Source organism: Chionomys nivalis, chromosome 15, assembly GCF_950005125.1.
Source record: "Chionomys nivalis chromosome 15, mChiNiv1.1, whole genome shotgun sequence".
NCBI lineage: Eukaryota > Metazoa > Chordata > Mammalia > Rodentia > Cricetidae > Chionomys > Chionomys nivalis.
In genome coordinates this window covers 5,320,046-5,334,034 of record NC_080100.1, presented here as the reverse complement: position 1 = coordinate 5,334,034, position 13,989 = coordinate 5,320,046, and the positions used below count along the sequence as shown (strand labels likewise).

Here is a 13,989-nt window from a genome sequence, read left to right as displayed (position 1 = left end):
CCGGGTTAGGGAATCTATGTTGGACCCACATGGGCTCCCACATAATGGCGCCCAATGTGGGGCAGACGACTGAACCCCGAGATTAAAGACAACGTGCTGCTGACTACTGAACCCAGAGATTAAAGACAACGTGCTGCTGACTACTGAACCCAGAGATTAAAGACGACAACGTGGTGCTGTCTACTGAACCCCGGAGCAAGAAGTACGAAAAGGAACGTGGTGCTGACCGCCGAACTCCATGATCCCGGAGAAGGGACAACACGAGAGAGACGGTGAATGCTGATCGCTGGATCCCAGAGGGAAAGCAGACAAATGACGGAGGAGAACGCGAGGCTGATCAGCGCTCCCCCAAAATCAAGGAAGAGGTGACCAGAACCCGCTAGAAAAAAAATCAGTGGATATGTGAGTAAAGTGCGCTTAGACAAAACGGGATTGTAATATCGGGAGTAAAGCTGGTAAATATAGAAATATGGGACAAGGAGAAAGCAATCAAATGGCCATGCAGTTAATTGAAGATATTTTAAAAGACAGAGGAGAGTACAGCAGCATCAGATACAGGAATTTTTAAATTGCTGCGATTGACAGTTGGCTAAAAGAGAGGTTGTGACGATAAATGTTAAGAGTTGATACGTATGCTAAAAAAGTAAACTCTAAATGATGTTCTGTACCAGCGGAAAAAAACATCTTCAACTCAGGTGATTCTACTCTCCTTTAAGATAGGAAAATATAGTCTTTGGGAACATAATTATTCATAAAACATTATGATACATCCGGACAAAAAATATGGCTAATACACAGGGTCTAAAAAGTATATTCCTCTCCACTAATCTCTTCTCTTTACAGAGGTCGGCAGTCAATGACGGGTTTAAAGCTTCTTCTCCCCAGATGCCTAAGACAGGGGCTTGCATAATTGATGCCTGGTCCAATAACGAAAAAATTTGGGTAAATAAAGAGGGCTTTACCCAAACCAGGCACGACTTATCTGTCCTGTTGCAGTAGCACAGGAATTATTAAAATTAATAAGAGAAAATGGATTGTGGGCCCATATTTCGATTTGGCACAGTAGCCATTAGCCCAGTCTGAGCTAGTCACATAGCTCTGCAGACAAGCTGTCTCTTCCTTAACAAAAGCCAGGATGTGGGCTGGAGAGATGGCTCAGTGGTTAAGAGCATTGCCTGCTCTTCCAAAGGTCCTGAGTTCAATTCCCAGCAACCACATGGTGGCTCACAGCCATCTGTAATGAGGTCTGGTGCCCTCTTCTGACCTGCAGACATACACAGAGACAGAATATTGTATACATAATAAATAAATAAATATTTAAAAAAAAAAAAGCCAGGATGTGGTGCTCCTAGTTTCTTTTGTTAAAATGTAGAGTACCTAAAAAGAGATGTTGACCAAAGCTGATGACTTAATGGTTTAAAGGTTTGGTGCTTCCCTTCCTTTGTAATTTGGAGGATGTCTTATAGAGATGCTAATTCATGGCCTACCTAACTGCTAGATGGGACATGACCTAAGCCTAGGCACCTGGTTGCCTAGGAGACAGCCTAATGTGTTTTCCCCACTCAGTTGAGGGATATATAAGATGTTCCAAAAATAAAAAATGATTCTGGCCTTTTCCAGTATGACCTTGTAAGCTGTGTCAGTTTTATTCCTCGCGACTCCGTTTCAGCCGGGTTAGGGAATCTATGTTGGACCCACATGGGCTCCGACAGGTATTTATAAATTAATGTGCACGATCATTTAATTAAATTAATGTGCACGATCATTCACTGAACTTTATTTCAGGAAATGTTGTCCTTCTTGGATGTGGCCATTGAGTTCTCTCCAGAAGAGAGGGAATGTCTGGAGCCTGCTCAGTGGAATCTGTACAGGGATGTGATGTTGGAGAATTACAGCAACCTTGAATTCCTGGGTGAGCATCTCATCTATAGTGACTTCTTATTTCACTTCAACATATAGCTTCCTCACTTTGTATGGTTTCTCATGGGAGCATTTCAACAGTTTCATATCCATTGTTTTTAAAATAATTATTAAGATCGCTACATTAAAAATCATTTTGGGGCTGGAGAGATTGCTCAGTTGTTAAGAGCACTGACTGTTCTTCTAGAGGACCATTAAGTAGAAGGAAACTGCTCTTTCCTTCCCGGCCACCCAGACCTGAATAAACAGAAACTATAATAATTACAGCACTGTTTGGCCTGTTAGCCCAGGCAAGAAATCCCACATCACCGGCACTCCTATGACAGCTCACAATTGTTTGTAAACCTAAGGTCTGACAACCTCATGTTATGTGATGTTTTAATTGTGTTGTGTCCTGACAAATAAAGCTTGATTAGAGTCAGGGGGTAGAACTAGCCACCAGCTGACCATAGAGATATGGAAGACAGTAGAGAGGGGAACAGGACATGGAAAGCTGGGCTGAGACAGGAGCTCTGCCCTTTGGATGCTGGAATGGAAGAGGTAGGGCGTCACTGTGCTTCTCTGATCTTTCAGTTCCTTAGCCGGTATCTGACTCTGTATTTCTCATTGATAAAGTTTACTAAGATAAACATATCACCCTCACATAGACATACATGAAGGCGAAACACCAGTGTATATGAAAAATTAAAATAAATTATGATTTAAAAAATAATCATTTTACTGTTTGCTTCATTCTTGTTTGATCTTTCTCTGTTAAATGTGCGTTTCCTTCACTCTAGTGGGACTTTTAGAAATTCAGTGGCCTGAGACATGGAGCTCACTCTGTAACTGAAGTGTTTACCATTCAGCTTTACTGTTTTCCCCCTTGAAGTAAAATTCATATTTTTTATCTTTTTTCTTTTCTGTTTTTTCCCCCCTTTGGTTTTTTGAGGCAGGGTTTCTCTCTGGTTTTAGAGCCTGTCCTGGATCTAAATCTTGTAGACCAGGCTGGCCTCAAACTCACAGAGATCCACCTGCCTCTGCCTCCCCAGTGCTGGCATTAAAGTCGTGAGCCTCCACCATCCGGCTCCATCATATGTTGTAGTGATCCTGTCTGAAAACACTTAAGGAACTGATTGTCTGCAATCATTTGTCACCTCATCTCTGTCCTTACAAGCCATGTACAGACAGGGACATGTCAATTCCGTGTGCAAGAACACATAAACAAACTTCTCTTTTTCTATGAACAGGTCTTGCTGTCCGTAAGCCACACTTGGTGACATTTCTGGAGCAAAGACCAGAGCCTTCAGATGGGGAGAGACAAGCAGCAGCCACCGTGCACCCAGGTGTGTAGGAATGAGGGGATGGGGCAGAGCTGAAGTCCAACTGTCTAACAGAAAGTGAGACTTTCCCGTGTGCCTTGAAACATGATACCATGGGAATCACTCTTTAGGTCTCTCCTTCAGGTCTTTGTTGTCAGAATACATGTCTCAGAGGTTTATGAGGGTTTAAGTCTCTTTGGATTTCCCCAATAACAAGCTGTGCTTCTGTTTACAGTGATCTCCAAGGTTTTCCTTTTTGTTGAGTCTCCATTGTAATGTAAGACTCATGGAAATAGAACTCAGTCCTGCTCCGACCGAGAGTCTTTTATTTACAGATGTTGAGAGCAGACTCATGACAGAAAGATCTCTACACCAAAGTGAACATACTGGGTTAATAAAGGCAACCCACAATTCCATCACAGAGAGGCAGGCAGGGACAGAGGCTCAATGGTGTCAGTTCTGTTGGTCAGAACAATTGGGAGTTGCAAGCATTGGATAAAACTCAGAGCAACCAAATGTAATTTGGATAGTCCACTTCCAACCGGTCTTAGGGAAGAGTCAAAGCATTCACACATTGTGTAAAGGGGATTTATTTGGCCATTAGGGCCACTAATTTAACATTGCCTATTTGCCTTTTTTTTAAAAACAACTTTACCACCAGTTGATTCAGCAGGTCCTGACCATTAGATGTAGAAAGAGTAGGACAGGTTGACGTGCAAGGCCTTGGACTGCTCATTCAGAGATGCCCATCGAATCAGTTATGGGGACAGTGTATGCTTCTTGTTCATGACAGTTAGTAGATTTAGGCCTATTAGTAAGTTGTAAGGCTGCATTTGTTTTTCTCTTTTAAGTTAATCTCTTTATCATGTACAAAGATGGTATTTGGATATATACCCAGTCACAACTTGTTAAAGAAGTCATAAACTTTTATATGTGAATCTGGTTTTTTCAGATACATCAGTACTAGTAATATATTTTATTTGAGATACATTCAGGGTATGCACTGTGGCTAGACCTAGAGGAAACATTGTGGCTAATATTACCATGAGTCCAATTGAACAAAAAGATCTTGTGGTCACTTCTTCTTTAGGTCTCCTGTTGATTCTCAGATGTCCTTAGTGTATATTTTCATTAGCTTCTGTGTTTTTAATGGGATCATGACTGATGAATTTAGGCAAAGTTTTTCATCAGCAACTCGATGGATCAGGTCTTTGCGGCCAGCTGCTCCCCAATAACCACAGAGAGACTTTATAGTAATTGTAAATGCTCAACTGACAGCTCATGCTTATGAGAAAGTAGGTCTTACATTTTAAATTAACCCGTGTATCTTATTTACACTCTGCCACGTGGCAGGACCTTTTCTTCATATAGCATGTTTATTGCTGGCTTCTCAGAATCCTGGTCCCTGCTCTGACTCTTGCTTTCTAATGCCAGGATTTGGTCAGCCCCCAAAATCCTGCCTAGCTATAGACCAATCAGCTTTTTATTAACAATAAAGCAACACATCTTCACAGTGTACCGAAAGATTATTCCACAGCATTTTCCACATTTGTCTAATATATAACAAAAGTATACATATAAAAATAGCCTCTCATGTTCTTGGAAATAAAAACATAACCTCTCTCCCAAAAGAACAAACTTCTGTTTTCATATTAAAGTCAAGACATGTTAAAGTCTATAGGTTGCTTTAATCCAGCAGTTTTCTCAATCCAGTGCGTCTCAGCAGCTCTTATTCCTTCATTAGCAGTCAGAAAATCTACAGGCAACACAGTAAAACATGGATTCCAGACACTCTGTGTATTTTACTTCTTTGTGTGTCTTTTTTCTTTTATATTTATTCCCTTTTTAAGGACTTTTGCTTTATTTTAAAAGTATGCATATATTTATTGTAACTGTCTCTACCATTTTTTTCTTTCATGAAACTTTGTACATTTTCAAACACAGTGTACCCATTTACAGATTTTTTTTCTATCTAAATCTATCTTTCCTGAGCATCTGTAACCTTTTCTGTCCACATGAGCAAAATCCTAAACCTGCCACCCACTGAAGTGGTGGAGCTCAAGTCGGTGGTTCAAATCTGTAGGCAGCCACCAGGGGATGCATCTCTGTACTGCAGGCCGCATGAGAGACACAATACCAGGAAGATGCATTTGTCTTCACCTGTGGTTTTGAGTGGTGAAGGACATTTAAAAGAAATCCCACACTACCTCAAAATTGAGAATAATAGAGGATTGTTTATTTAGGGGTAGACTCACACGTCACTATCCTCTACTGGAACGGAGAACAGTAACCAAATCCCGCAGCCAGAAAAGAGGCCAGACACATGCTTTACATTGTCATAAATAGTATAAGAGGCCACGCCCAAGTGGGCGGATAACTTAAAAGCTACTAGCTTTAAAAATTCTTATAGCACCTCCCCTTTTTGTTTAAATGTTCTAAACCTAATACAAAACTATATACAATAAGAACAAATTTATCAAGCAAGAAACATGTGATGAATGTTTCAATAATTATCCTATCCTAATGAGTTTAAGTCTTGTACAATAAATAACTTGGCTAAGTCATGAGAGAAAAGTAACTACACCTATGTAGTCTTCAACCCCATCAAAGACCCAAGAAGGGAAATAATATTACTTGAGTAGGCAGGAAGTGCAATCAAGCAACTTCCAAAATGTGCAACAAATGACAGAGAGAACTGGCTACCTGGGCAATCACCCAAAATCTTATTTTTGATGTTGGAGCAACCAACTTTGGCTAAGGTCTAAATTAACTGAAAATACCATTTTCAGAGTTTAAAATTTTTTCAAAACCGTCTTACCCTGTCTTGGCAAGATTTGACAGTCTTTTTTCTTGTATCCTGCTTGTTCTGTCAGGACATCATGCATTTTGTCAGTGCTCAATGCATGGGCAGTTCCTTGCCAAAAGGCCAGTTTTGCCAAGAAGAAAACAATCTCCAAGTGGAGTGTCTTCAATGCTCAACATTCTCTCTGGAATAGATCAGTGCTGCCAGGAGCAATCCTGTCTCACTTCAACAGAACCCTAAGTTATTTAAATGCCATATTCTATAGCTCTTTGAAGTAGTTGAAGATTACCTATCTATGCAGAATACAATCTCTATGTATCTAAAGAATCTGATTAGTCTAATTATAAGTATGACAAACATAGATGACGTTGATCTATAATTCTTAATACCTATGTAGCTTAAAGACTAAGACTTCATATTAGGATATTATACAATAAACAACTGTGCAACAAATGAGTGACCTCAAAATGCAAACAATGTTTAAGTATCTTGATCAGAGGTAGAAATGTACATTGCAATATGATAAATATATCCTAAAATTATACCAATATACAAAAATGTTTTAAGCAGAGGTAAAGCATGCATGCATACAGTATGACAAAATAACTGCCTAGATATACAAATATAGATGAAAATAGGAACATATTCAATATAACTTGTTTGTATCAATAGACAAGGATCTATACCAATGTAAATTGCCTATAAATAATAGTTCACAAGTATTTGAGCTATTTCACTCTATTACTCATTATTAGTGCAAGTAAGCTCACACTGATCTATTATCCCTTCCAATTTATCCCTCCTTTATTTTCAAAGAGATCCCTTAGCCTATAAACTTTCCCCCTCAACCCCCAACCCTATACCAATTATAATCAACTCCTAAGTCATGTCCCTAACCCTGAGAGCAAACTTTGTTGGGGGAGGGGAAGTCGTCTTCTAGAATTACTTCCAGCTGTCATGGGGTCCATGTTCTTCCTATGGGATCCTGTGAAGGTAAAATGGTGGTTAAGTTCCAAGATTACTGTCTGGTATAATTGCATATAGTCTCTGAGTATTTGGTAGGGTTTTTCTGGGGTTCCTATTTGGAGTTCTGGCCAGAACATTTTTTTAAAAAGTACACCATTTCACTAACCAAGTTGGAACCATCTTGAGCAGCTGGTACCCCAAACAGATCTTATAGTAGCACTATCAGCATCATGATGTCATATCAACCAGGTGGAGTTGTTGTGGGGCCCCATGTTCTTCCTGGAAACTTCAAAGATTACTGTAGGAAAATTCATTGTTCATTGTGGAAAACTTAAATATTACTTATATAGACATATGCAGACATATATATTCAATGAAAAGTACGATAGAGACAAAAATAGGTTTGAAGAAAACTAAATTTTTTTCTAATTTTTTTTTCTTTCTGTCCCATATCATGGCTCCTGTCATAAGACAGAAACTCTGAATTTTTATTTTAACAACATGTTAAGATTTAGAGAAGGACAGCACCAGTGTCCAACTCCAAAGCCAGCTTTGAATTTTTAAGTGAATCATGATTATTATCTTAGTTTATGTTTTGAGATTCTTACCCTCAGATGACATGACCTCATAAGTCATAATTCTCTCTGCTTGATGAGCCTATCTGGAGAATTATTTTTTCCTCTTTAGGCATCTAGATGTTCAGGGTCTCTTTACCTTTTAAAGGTGAGTATTTTTCTGCAAAGACAAGAACAGAACCCTGCCCCAAACCTCATGAGGTTTCCTTACCACCTGTATGGCTGTCACCATTGTGGATGAGCTGTCTTTTCTCTTTTTTAAGAGGTTGTTCCTTTTCAAAGTGAATCTTTATTAATTTCGATGGTATCCATAGTTTTTCTTCTCCTGTGGAAACAAGAGCGAAACCCCTTCCCCAACGTAGCACATCCCCTGGTTTCCCACATCCCCTGGTTTCCATTGTGAAGTCAACACATCCTTAATATACACCATCTGATTTAATTCAGAAGACTTTTCTATTATCCAATGTCTCTCTGCTACTGTTGTCCCTTTCTCATTAGCGTTAAGAAAATTTAAGTTTAGTAAAGCATTATACAATCTATTTCTGGGGCTATTTATTATCCCTTTCTGTTTGTTTAACATATCCTTTATATTTCGATTTGATCTTTCTATAACTGCCTGACCTGTAGGATTGTGTGATATACATATAATATACTTAATATTATGATGAGCAAAAAACTGTTTCGTTTTCTTAGAGACATATGCTGGACCATCATCTGTCTTTATTTGTGTAGGTATACCCATGATGGCCATAACTTCTAATAAATATGTAATTACTGAATTAGCCTTTTCTGAGCTTAAAGCAGTTGCCCATTGAAAACCTGAATATGTCACGTCCAAGAGGGTGGGTAACTTGAAGGCTACTGGTGGTAGGAACACGGCAGGGTGGGCCAAGTTTGATTGCCATTTGTAGGTGGAGATTTCTGTTCCAAGAGATACTCCAGAATAACCAAACCAGGGGCTTTTTATTGGTTGTAAATAGTCAGTAGCTTGGGTTCATTTTTAAGTAGCTCTTACTCTTTAAATAAAACCATTGTTCTTATCTACCTTCTGTCACCTGGCAGTTCCTTCTTTTAACACAGTATGTTCATCTTTTTTCTGTGTCTGCTGACTGTGGAGGCCCATATTGCGCGCTTTTATCCACCTTGCCTGAAGGTCATAGAGTTTTGACTTGTTGAGCGTTATTGAGAACAGGTGTGGCTACACATCCTGACCTAGGGTGTGGTCACTTGGTGTTTTTGATATTAAGGTTGTCCATACAGGTAGACATACTCCAACCTGACCAATGTTCAGGATATTGAAGCATACGTCTGTTCCTTCTTTTGAAATAAGAGGTCTGTCCTTGTGAGTAACTGTCTTCTGGATACTTGATCTTGGGTGGGTTTACTGCCTAAAGAACAGAATGCTTAAGTCTTGATGTCTCAAAGTAATGAAATAAAAACTATTCTATTTGCTCTGTGTATCATATTAAAACAGTCTCTTTTCCTCTCTCCCTGTGGTGTTGGGGAATAAAAGTGTATGGAAAATAAACACAGGCTGATTTCAGAATTTACTGGAACTCTCCCCCTGGCTACTAGCCTATTTTTTCTGTTTTATTATTTTCATTCATGTCTTCATTCTCTTCACTTGTTTTCCAGTTCCTGTGCCCATACCCTGGTAGGTGGCATACTACTTGAAGCTGGTTTCTGACAGCTGGCCACTCCCCTCACTATTCCCTTCTTCCCAGTATTTTCTCTGCCCAAAAAATCTTGCCTAACCATCAGTCAACCTGCTTTTATTAACAATGGGAGTACTACATATTCATATTGTACAAAACAGTGTTTCACAGCTGATGAGCTGGTTCAGATGTCTCTGGCGGGTAACTCGATGGCTGCTCTGGGTGAGCTTTCACAGTCCACTTCACCTCCTCCTCAGGCTGTGTTGCTTTTGTTACCTGATGTGGTGGGTCCTCATGAAACTTAGTTAAACTTAGCTTAACTTTGAAGATATGGACAGAGGACTGGATAATGGAATTTAGGAATTTTTCTCTCTCTCCATGACAGTGTTTGAGGCCAGCCTGGTCTCGATAATTCGTTCAAGTTCATCAAGGTCTACACCGAAAAAACCTTGGCTTCAGGGAAAAAACAAAAAAACAAAACAAAACAAAAATGAAAGAAGTAATTTTGCCATCTCTTTGATAAATATATTGGCTATGCGAAATTTGTATGATATGCCGAAGAACCTAAAATATTTTTTTTGTTTTTTGTTTTTTCATGGTTCGACATGTTTCAAGCACGTATTTTTCTGTCATTCAAATAAAACGTAAAATAGTGTCCTGAATTTGAACTATAAATTTCATCTTTATGTAGGCTGTCTACTTGTGTAGCATATCTTTTGTACCCCCAAAATAAAGCTTTATGTGTAGGATAAAACATTCGTATTAGACGATGTCTCTAATTACAAAGTCAAAATGACCTTTGTTTTTCCCAGACTCACCTGCTTTCTAATTTCCTGGGTGTCCTGTGATATAAAATCTCTATTCATTTAATGGGTTTATTTCTCCTAGTAAAATGCCCTTGCAGCTTACTTAGCTACTTAACTTTGAATTATATGCCATTATGTCTATGTTCTATTTGGATGTTCTCTTATTTTACTAGTAGTATAGGTTATTTCTACCTACAATATTTTATCATTTATTCTTATTTATATTGTATATGTTTTAAAATGACTGTAGTTTTTCACTGATGCTTCAATATGTACAAAAAAGTTGTTTTTTTTTAAAAAAAGATAAGCATTGTAAGTATGAAGAATATTTCCTAACTTTTGTTCATATCTCAACTTTTGATGAATAGGAACAAAGCCCAATGATCACAGCAGTTACAACAAGGCCATTGATTGTAACTCACTACAGATTCAATGTCAAAGAATTCATACAAAGGAGAAACCCTACAAGTGTGAAGAATGTGGTAAGGGCCTTAGTTCTTATAAAGCACTTTCCATACACCAGAGACTTCACACTGAACAAAAACCCTACATGTGTAAAGAATGTCACAAGGCCTTCAATACTCGCTCATCCCTTTTTATACACCAGAAAAGTCATACTAATGAGAAATCCTACAAGTGTGAAGACTGTGGCAGATCATTTTATTATTCTTCAATACTGAAGCAACATCAAAGGATTCACTTGAGAGATAGCCAACACAAGTGCAAAGAATGTGGCAAGTGTTTTTTCTCATTGTCATGCCTTAGACAACATCAAGCAAGATATACTAGAAAGAAATCGTACAAGTGTGAAGAGTGTGGCAAATGTTTTTACTTCCTTTTATCCCTTCGGCGGCATCAAGCAATTCATTCTGAAGACAATCTCTATAAGTGTGCAGAGTGTGGCAAAACTCTTTCCAGTTTTAAATTACTACAAAAACATCAGACAGTTCATACTGGAAAGAAATTATACAAGTGTGAGAAGTGTGCCAAATGTTTTTACTCCCGTTCATCCCTTCGGCGACATAAAGCAATTCATTCTGGAGATTATCCCTATAAGTGTGCAGAGTGTGGCAAAATGTTCTCCAGTTTTACATACTTTCAAGATCATCAGACAATTCATACTGGAAAGAAATCATACGAGTGTGAAGAGTGTGGCAAATGCTTTTATTTATCCTCATCCCTTTGGCGACATAAAGCAATTCATTCTGAAGACAATCCCTGTAAGTGTGCGGAGTGTGGCAAAACGTTCTCCAGTTTTACATACTTTCAAGATCATCAGACAATTCATACTGGAAAGAAATCATACATATGTGAAGAGTGTGGCAGATGTTTCCACTTATCTTCATCCCTTCGGCGACATAAAGCAATTCATTCTGAAGACAATTCCTATAAGTGTGCAGAGTGTGGCAAAACGTTCTCCAGTTTTACATACTTTCAAGATCATCAGACAATTCATACTGGAAAGAAACCATACATGTGTGAAGAGTGTGGCAGATGTTTCCACTTATCTTCATCCCTTCGGCGACATCAGACAATTCACTGTGAAGACAATCCCTACAAGTGTGAGAACTGTGGCAGAAGGTTTAAGTCTTCTTTATTCCTTAAACAACATCAAACCATCTATTCAGCAGACAATTCTTCTGCCCCTGTACATTGTAGCAAATGGTTTTCCTATTCTGGGGATCTTCAGGATCACCAAACAGTTCATACTGGAGAGAAACCCTTCAAGTGTGAAGAATGTCACAAGGCCTTTCAATGTCCCTTATCCCTTAGTAGACACAAGGGAATTCATACTGGAGAGAATCCCTACAAGTGTGAAGAATGTCACCAAGCCTTTCTTTGTCCCTCATCCCTTAGTAGACACAAGAGAGTTCACACTGGAGAGAAACCCTACAAGTGTGAAGAATGTCACCAAGCCTTTCTTTGTCCCTCATCCCTTAGTAGACACAAGAGAGTTCACACTGGAGAGAAACCCTACAAGTGTGAAGAGTGTGACAAGGCCTTTCGTTATGACTCATCCCTTAAGACACACAGGAGAGTTCATACTGGAGAGAAACCCTTCAAGTGTGAAGAGTGTCACAGAGCCTTTAAATGTCCCTCAGCTTTTAGGACACACAAGAGAGTTCACACTGGAGAGAAACCCTATAAGTGTGAAGACTGTGGCAGGTGCTTTTCCTCATCTTCAAACCTTAGACGACATAAAAGAAAAATTCATTCTGAAGAGACCCCATAAAATTGTGGGGAATGTTGTAATTTAATATCCTTATTCAACGTGATATATTTAACACCAGAGAGAAATCCAACGAATGTCTTTAAAAGTTTTCTTCCTCAAACTTTAAAACACATCATATGATTCATTCTGACTGCACATGTCATGTGGGATTCCCCTCTGTAAGCTGTGAATATGTTTTATTACCATTGGTTAATAAAGAAGCTGCATCAGCCAATAGCTTTGCAGAGTAAAGTCACGCAGGAAATCCAAACAGAGATATAGAGAAAGTAGGAAGAGTCAGAGAGATGCCATGTAGTTGTCAAAGGAGACAGATGCTAGAACCTACTGCTAAGCCACAGCCTCAAGGAGATACTCAGATTAATAGAAATGGGTTAACTTAAGATGTAAGAGTTACTTAATAAGAAGCTTGAGCTAATTGGCAATGGAGTGTTTTAATTAATATGGCTTCTGTGTGTGATTATATGGGTCTGGGTGGCCAGGAATCATAAGAACAGTATCCAGTTACACACGATTGTGTGAAGTATTGTAAAATCATTCCCAAGAAGTCAGCTAACCCAACCTAGGAACTTCTACTTCTATCTCTACCTCACTGTGATGGGGTTCAGAGCTAGCTTGCAGTAAAACCTTGCTTTTTGCAGTCTGTATTTCTCTGATTTCTGGTGGTTTCTCTGGGGGTCATGATCTCTGGGGGGCACAACAGTATGCACACCATTTGCTCAGGAAAATGTTTTTCCAGATGCCTTGGTGATCCTTTCCCACATGTGTGGAGACCCGAAGGAGCCAAAGGTCAGAGAGTTTGGGTCTTGTTTCTAGGTCATTCTACATTATTGTGTTGCTACCTCAAACAAAGGTCCCACCTAGTTGTAAATCATTGAGTTCTGCTCTCTCAAGGCTATTGTCAACAGGTCTGGCTAATTGCCAGACCTTGTGCTCCTGGAACAGTGAAGTAGTTTGTTCCTAAGGTACCACTAAGTTCCATTCTCTTTACAGAAATAACATGCGATTCTACCCAGGTAGTGGTTTGATCTTGTGTGTGAGCCTGATGAATGTAGCCCCTGACTTTCAATTACTATGTTCATTTCCTTATATCATGTTAATGCAGACTTTTGTCTTACTCCTGCCTTTGGGGGCCAGGGGTATATTAAGCAGTTGTAAGTTAAACACAGGCAAATTTTCAGTACTCAGTGAAAAATTCCCTCCCGATACTATACTACGTTTCTGCGTTTTATTATTTTCATTCACATCTTCATATTCTTTACTGTATTTCTAAATTCCCATGCCTCCTACCCTGGACAAAGGTATTTTTCTCAAGGCTGGCCCCCGACACAGATAATATCTTATTGAATTTTTTGCTTCTGTGAGGACCTGACTTACAAACTCAGTTTTAAAGGAGCTTCATCTTAAGCCGTATAACGAACGGCCCCAGAAATGTGCTGCGATAGCAGAATTTGAACAAATACCCGGAAATAGCTAATTACGGAGCTAGGGAGCAGGACTGTTACATTTAAAGAAGTCCGGATGTTCCTAGGAGGCATCCTGTCCGTGAAACCTTGTCAGTTATCAATGGTCCGCAAAACTGACCAATGGTTTCAGAAGCTACCTTACCCTATGCCCTCTTTGCCCAATCCCTAGACGACAGGATATGAACTCTGATTTTGTCATTTCCTCTTTAAACATTTTTTTTTCTTCCTTGGGCTGCAAGCTGCACTTAGTCTCACCCACTCCTTTGA

At 39.2% G+C, this 13,989-nt stretch overlaps 1 protein-coding gene across 1 annotated transcript; it reads left to right on the top strand.

Moving 5' to 3' along the window:
• Window positions 1–306: 306 nt before the first annotated feature.
• On the top strand, window positions 307–12,473 carry LOC130887588 (zinc finger protein 844-like). The gene is given in 5 exon segments (XM_057790104.1): window positions 307–402; window positions 1,786–1,912; window positions 3,150–3,245; window positions 10,395–10,861; window positions 10,863–12,473. Coding segments are annotated over 4 exon segments (2,109 nt in total). The 5' UTR covers window positions 307–402; window positions 1,786–1,788; the 3' UTR covers window positions 12,285–12,473.
• The last annotated feature ends 1,516 nt before the right edge of the window (window positions 12,474–13,989 follow it).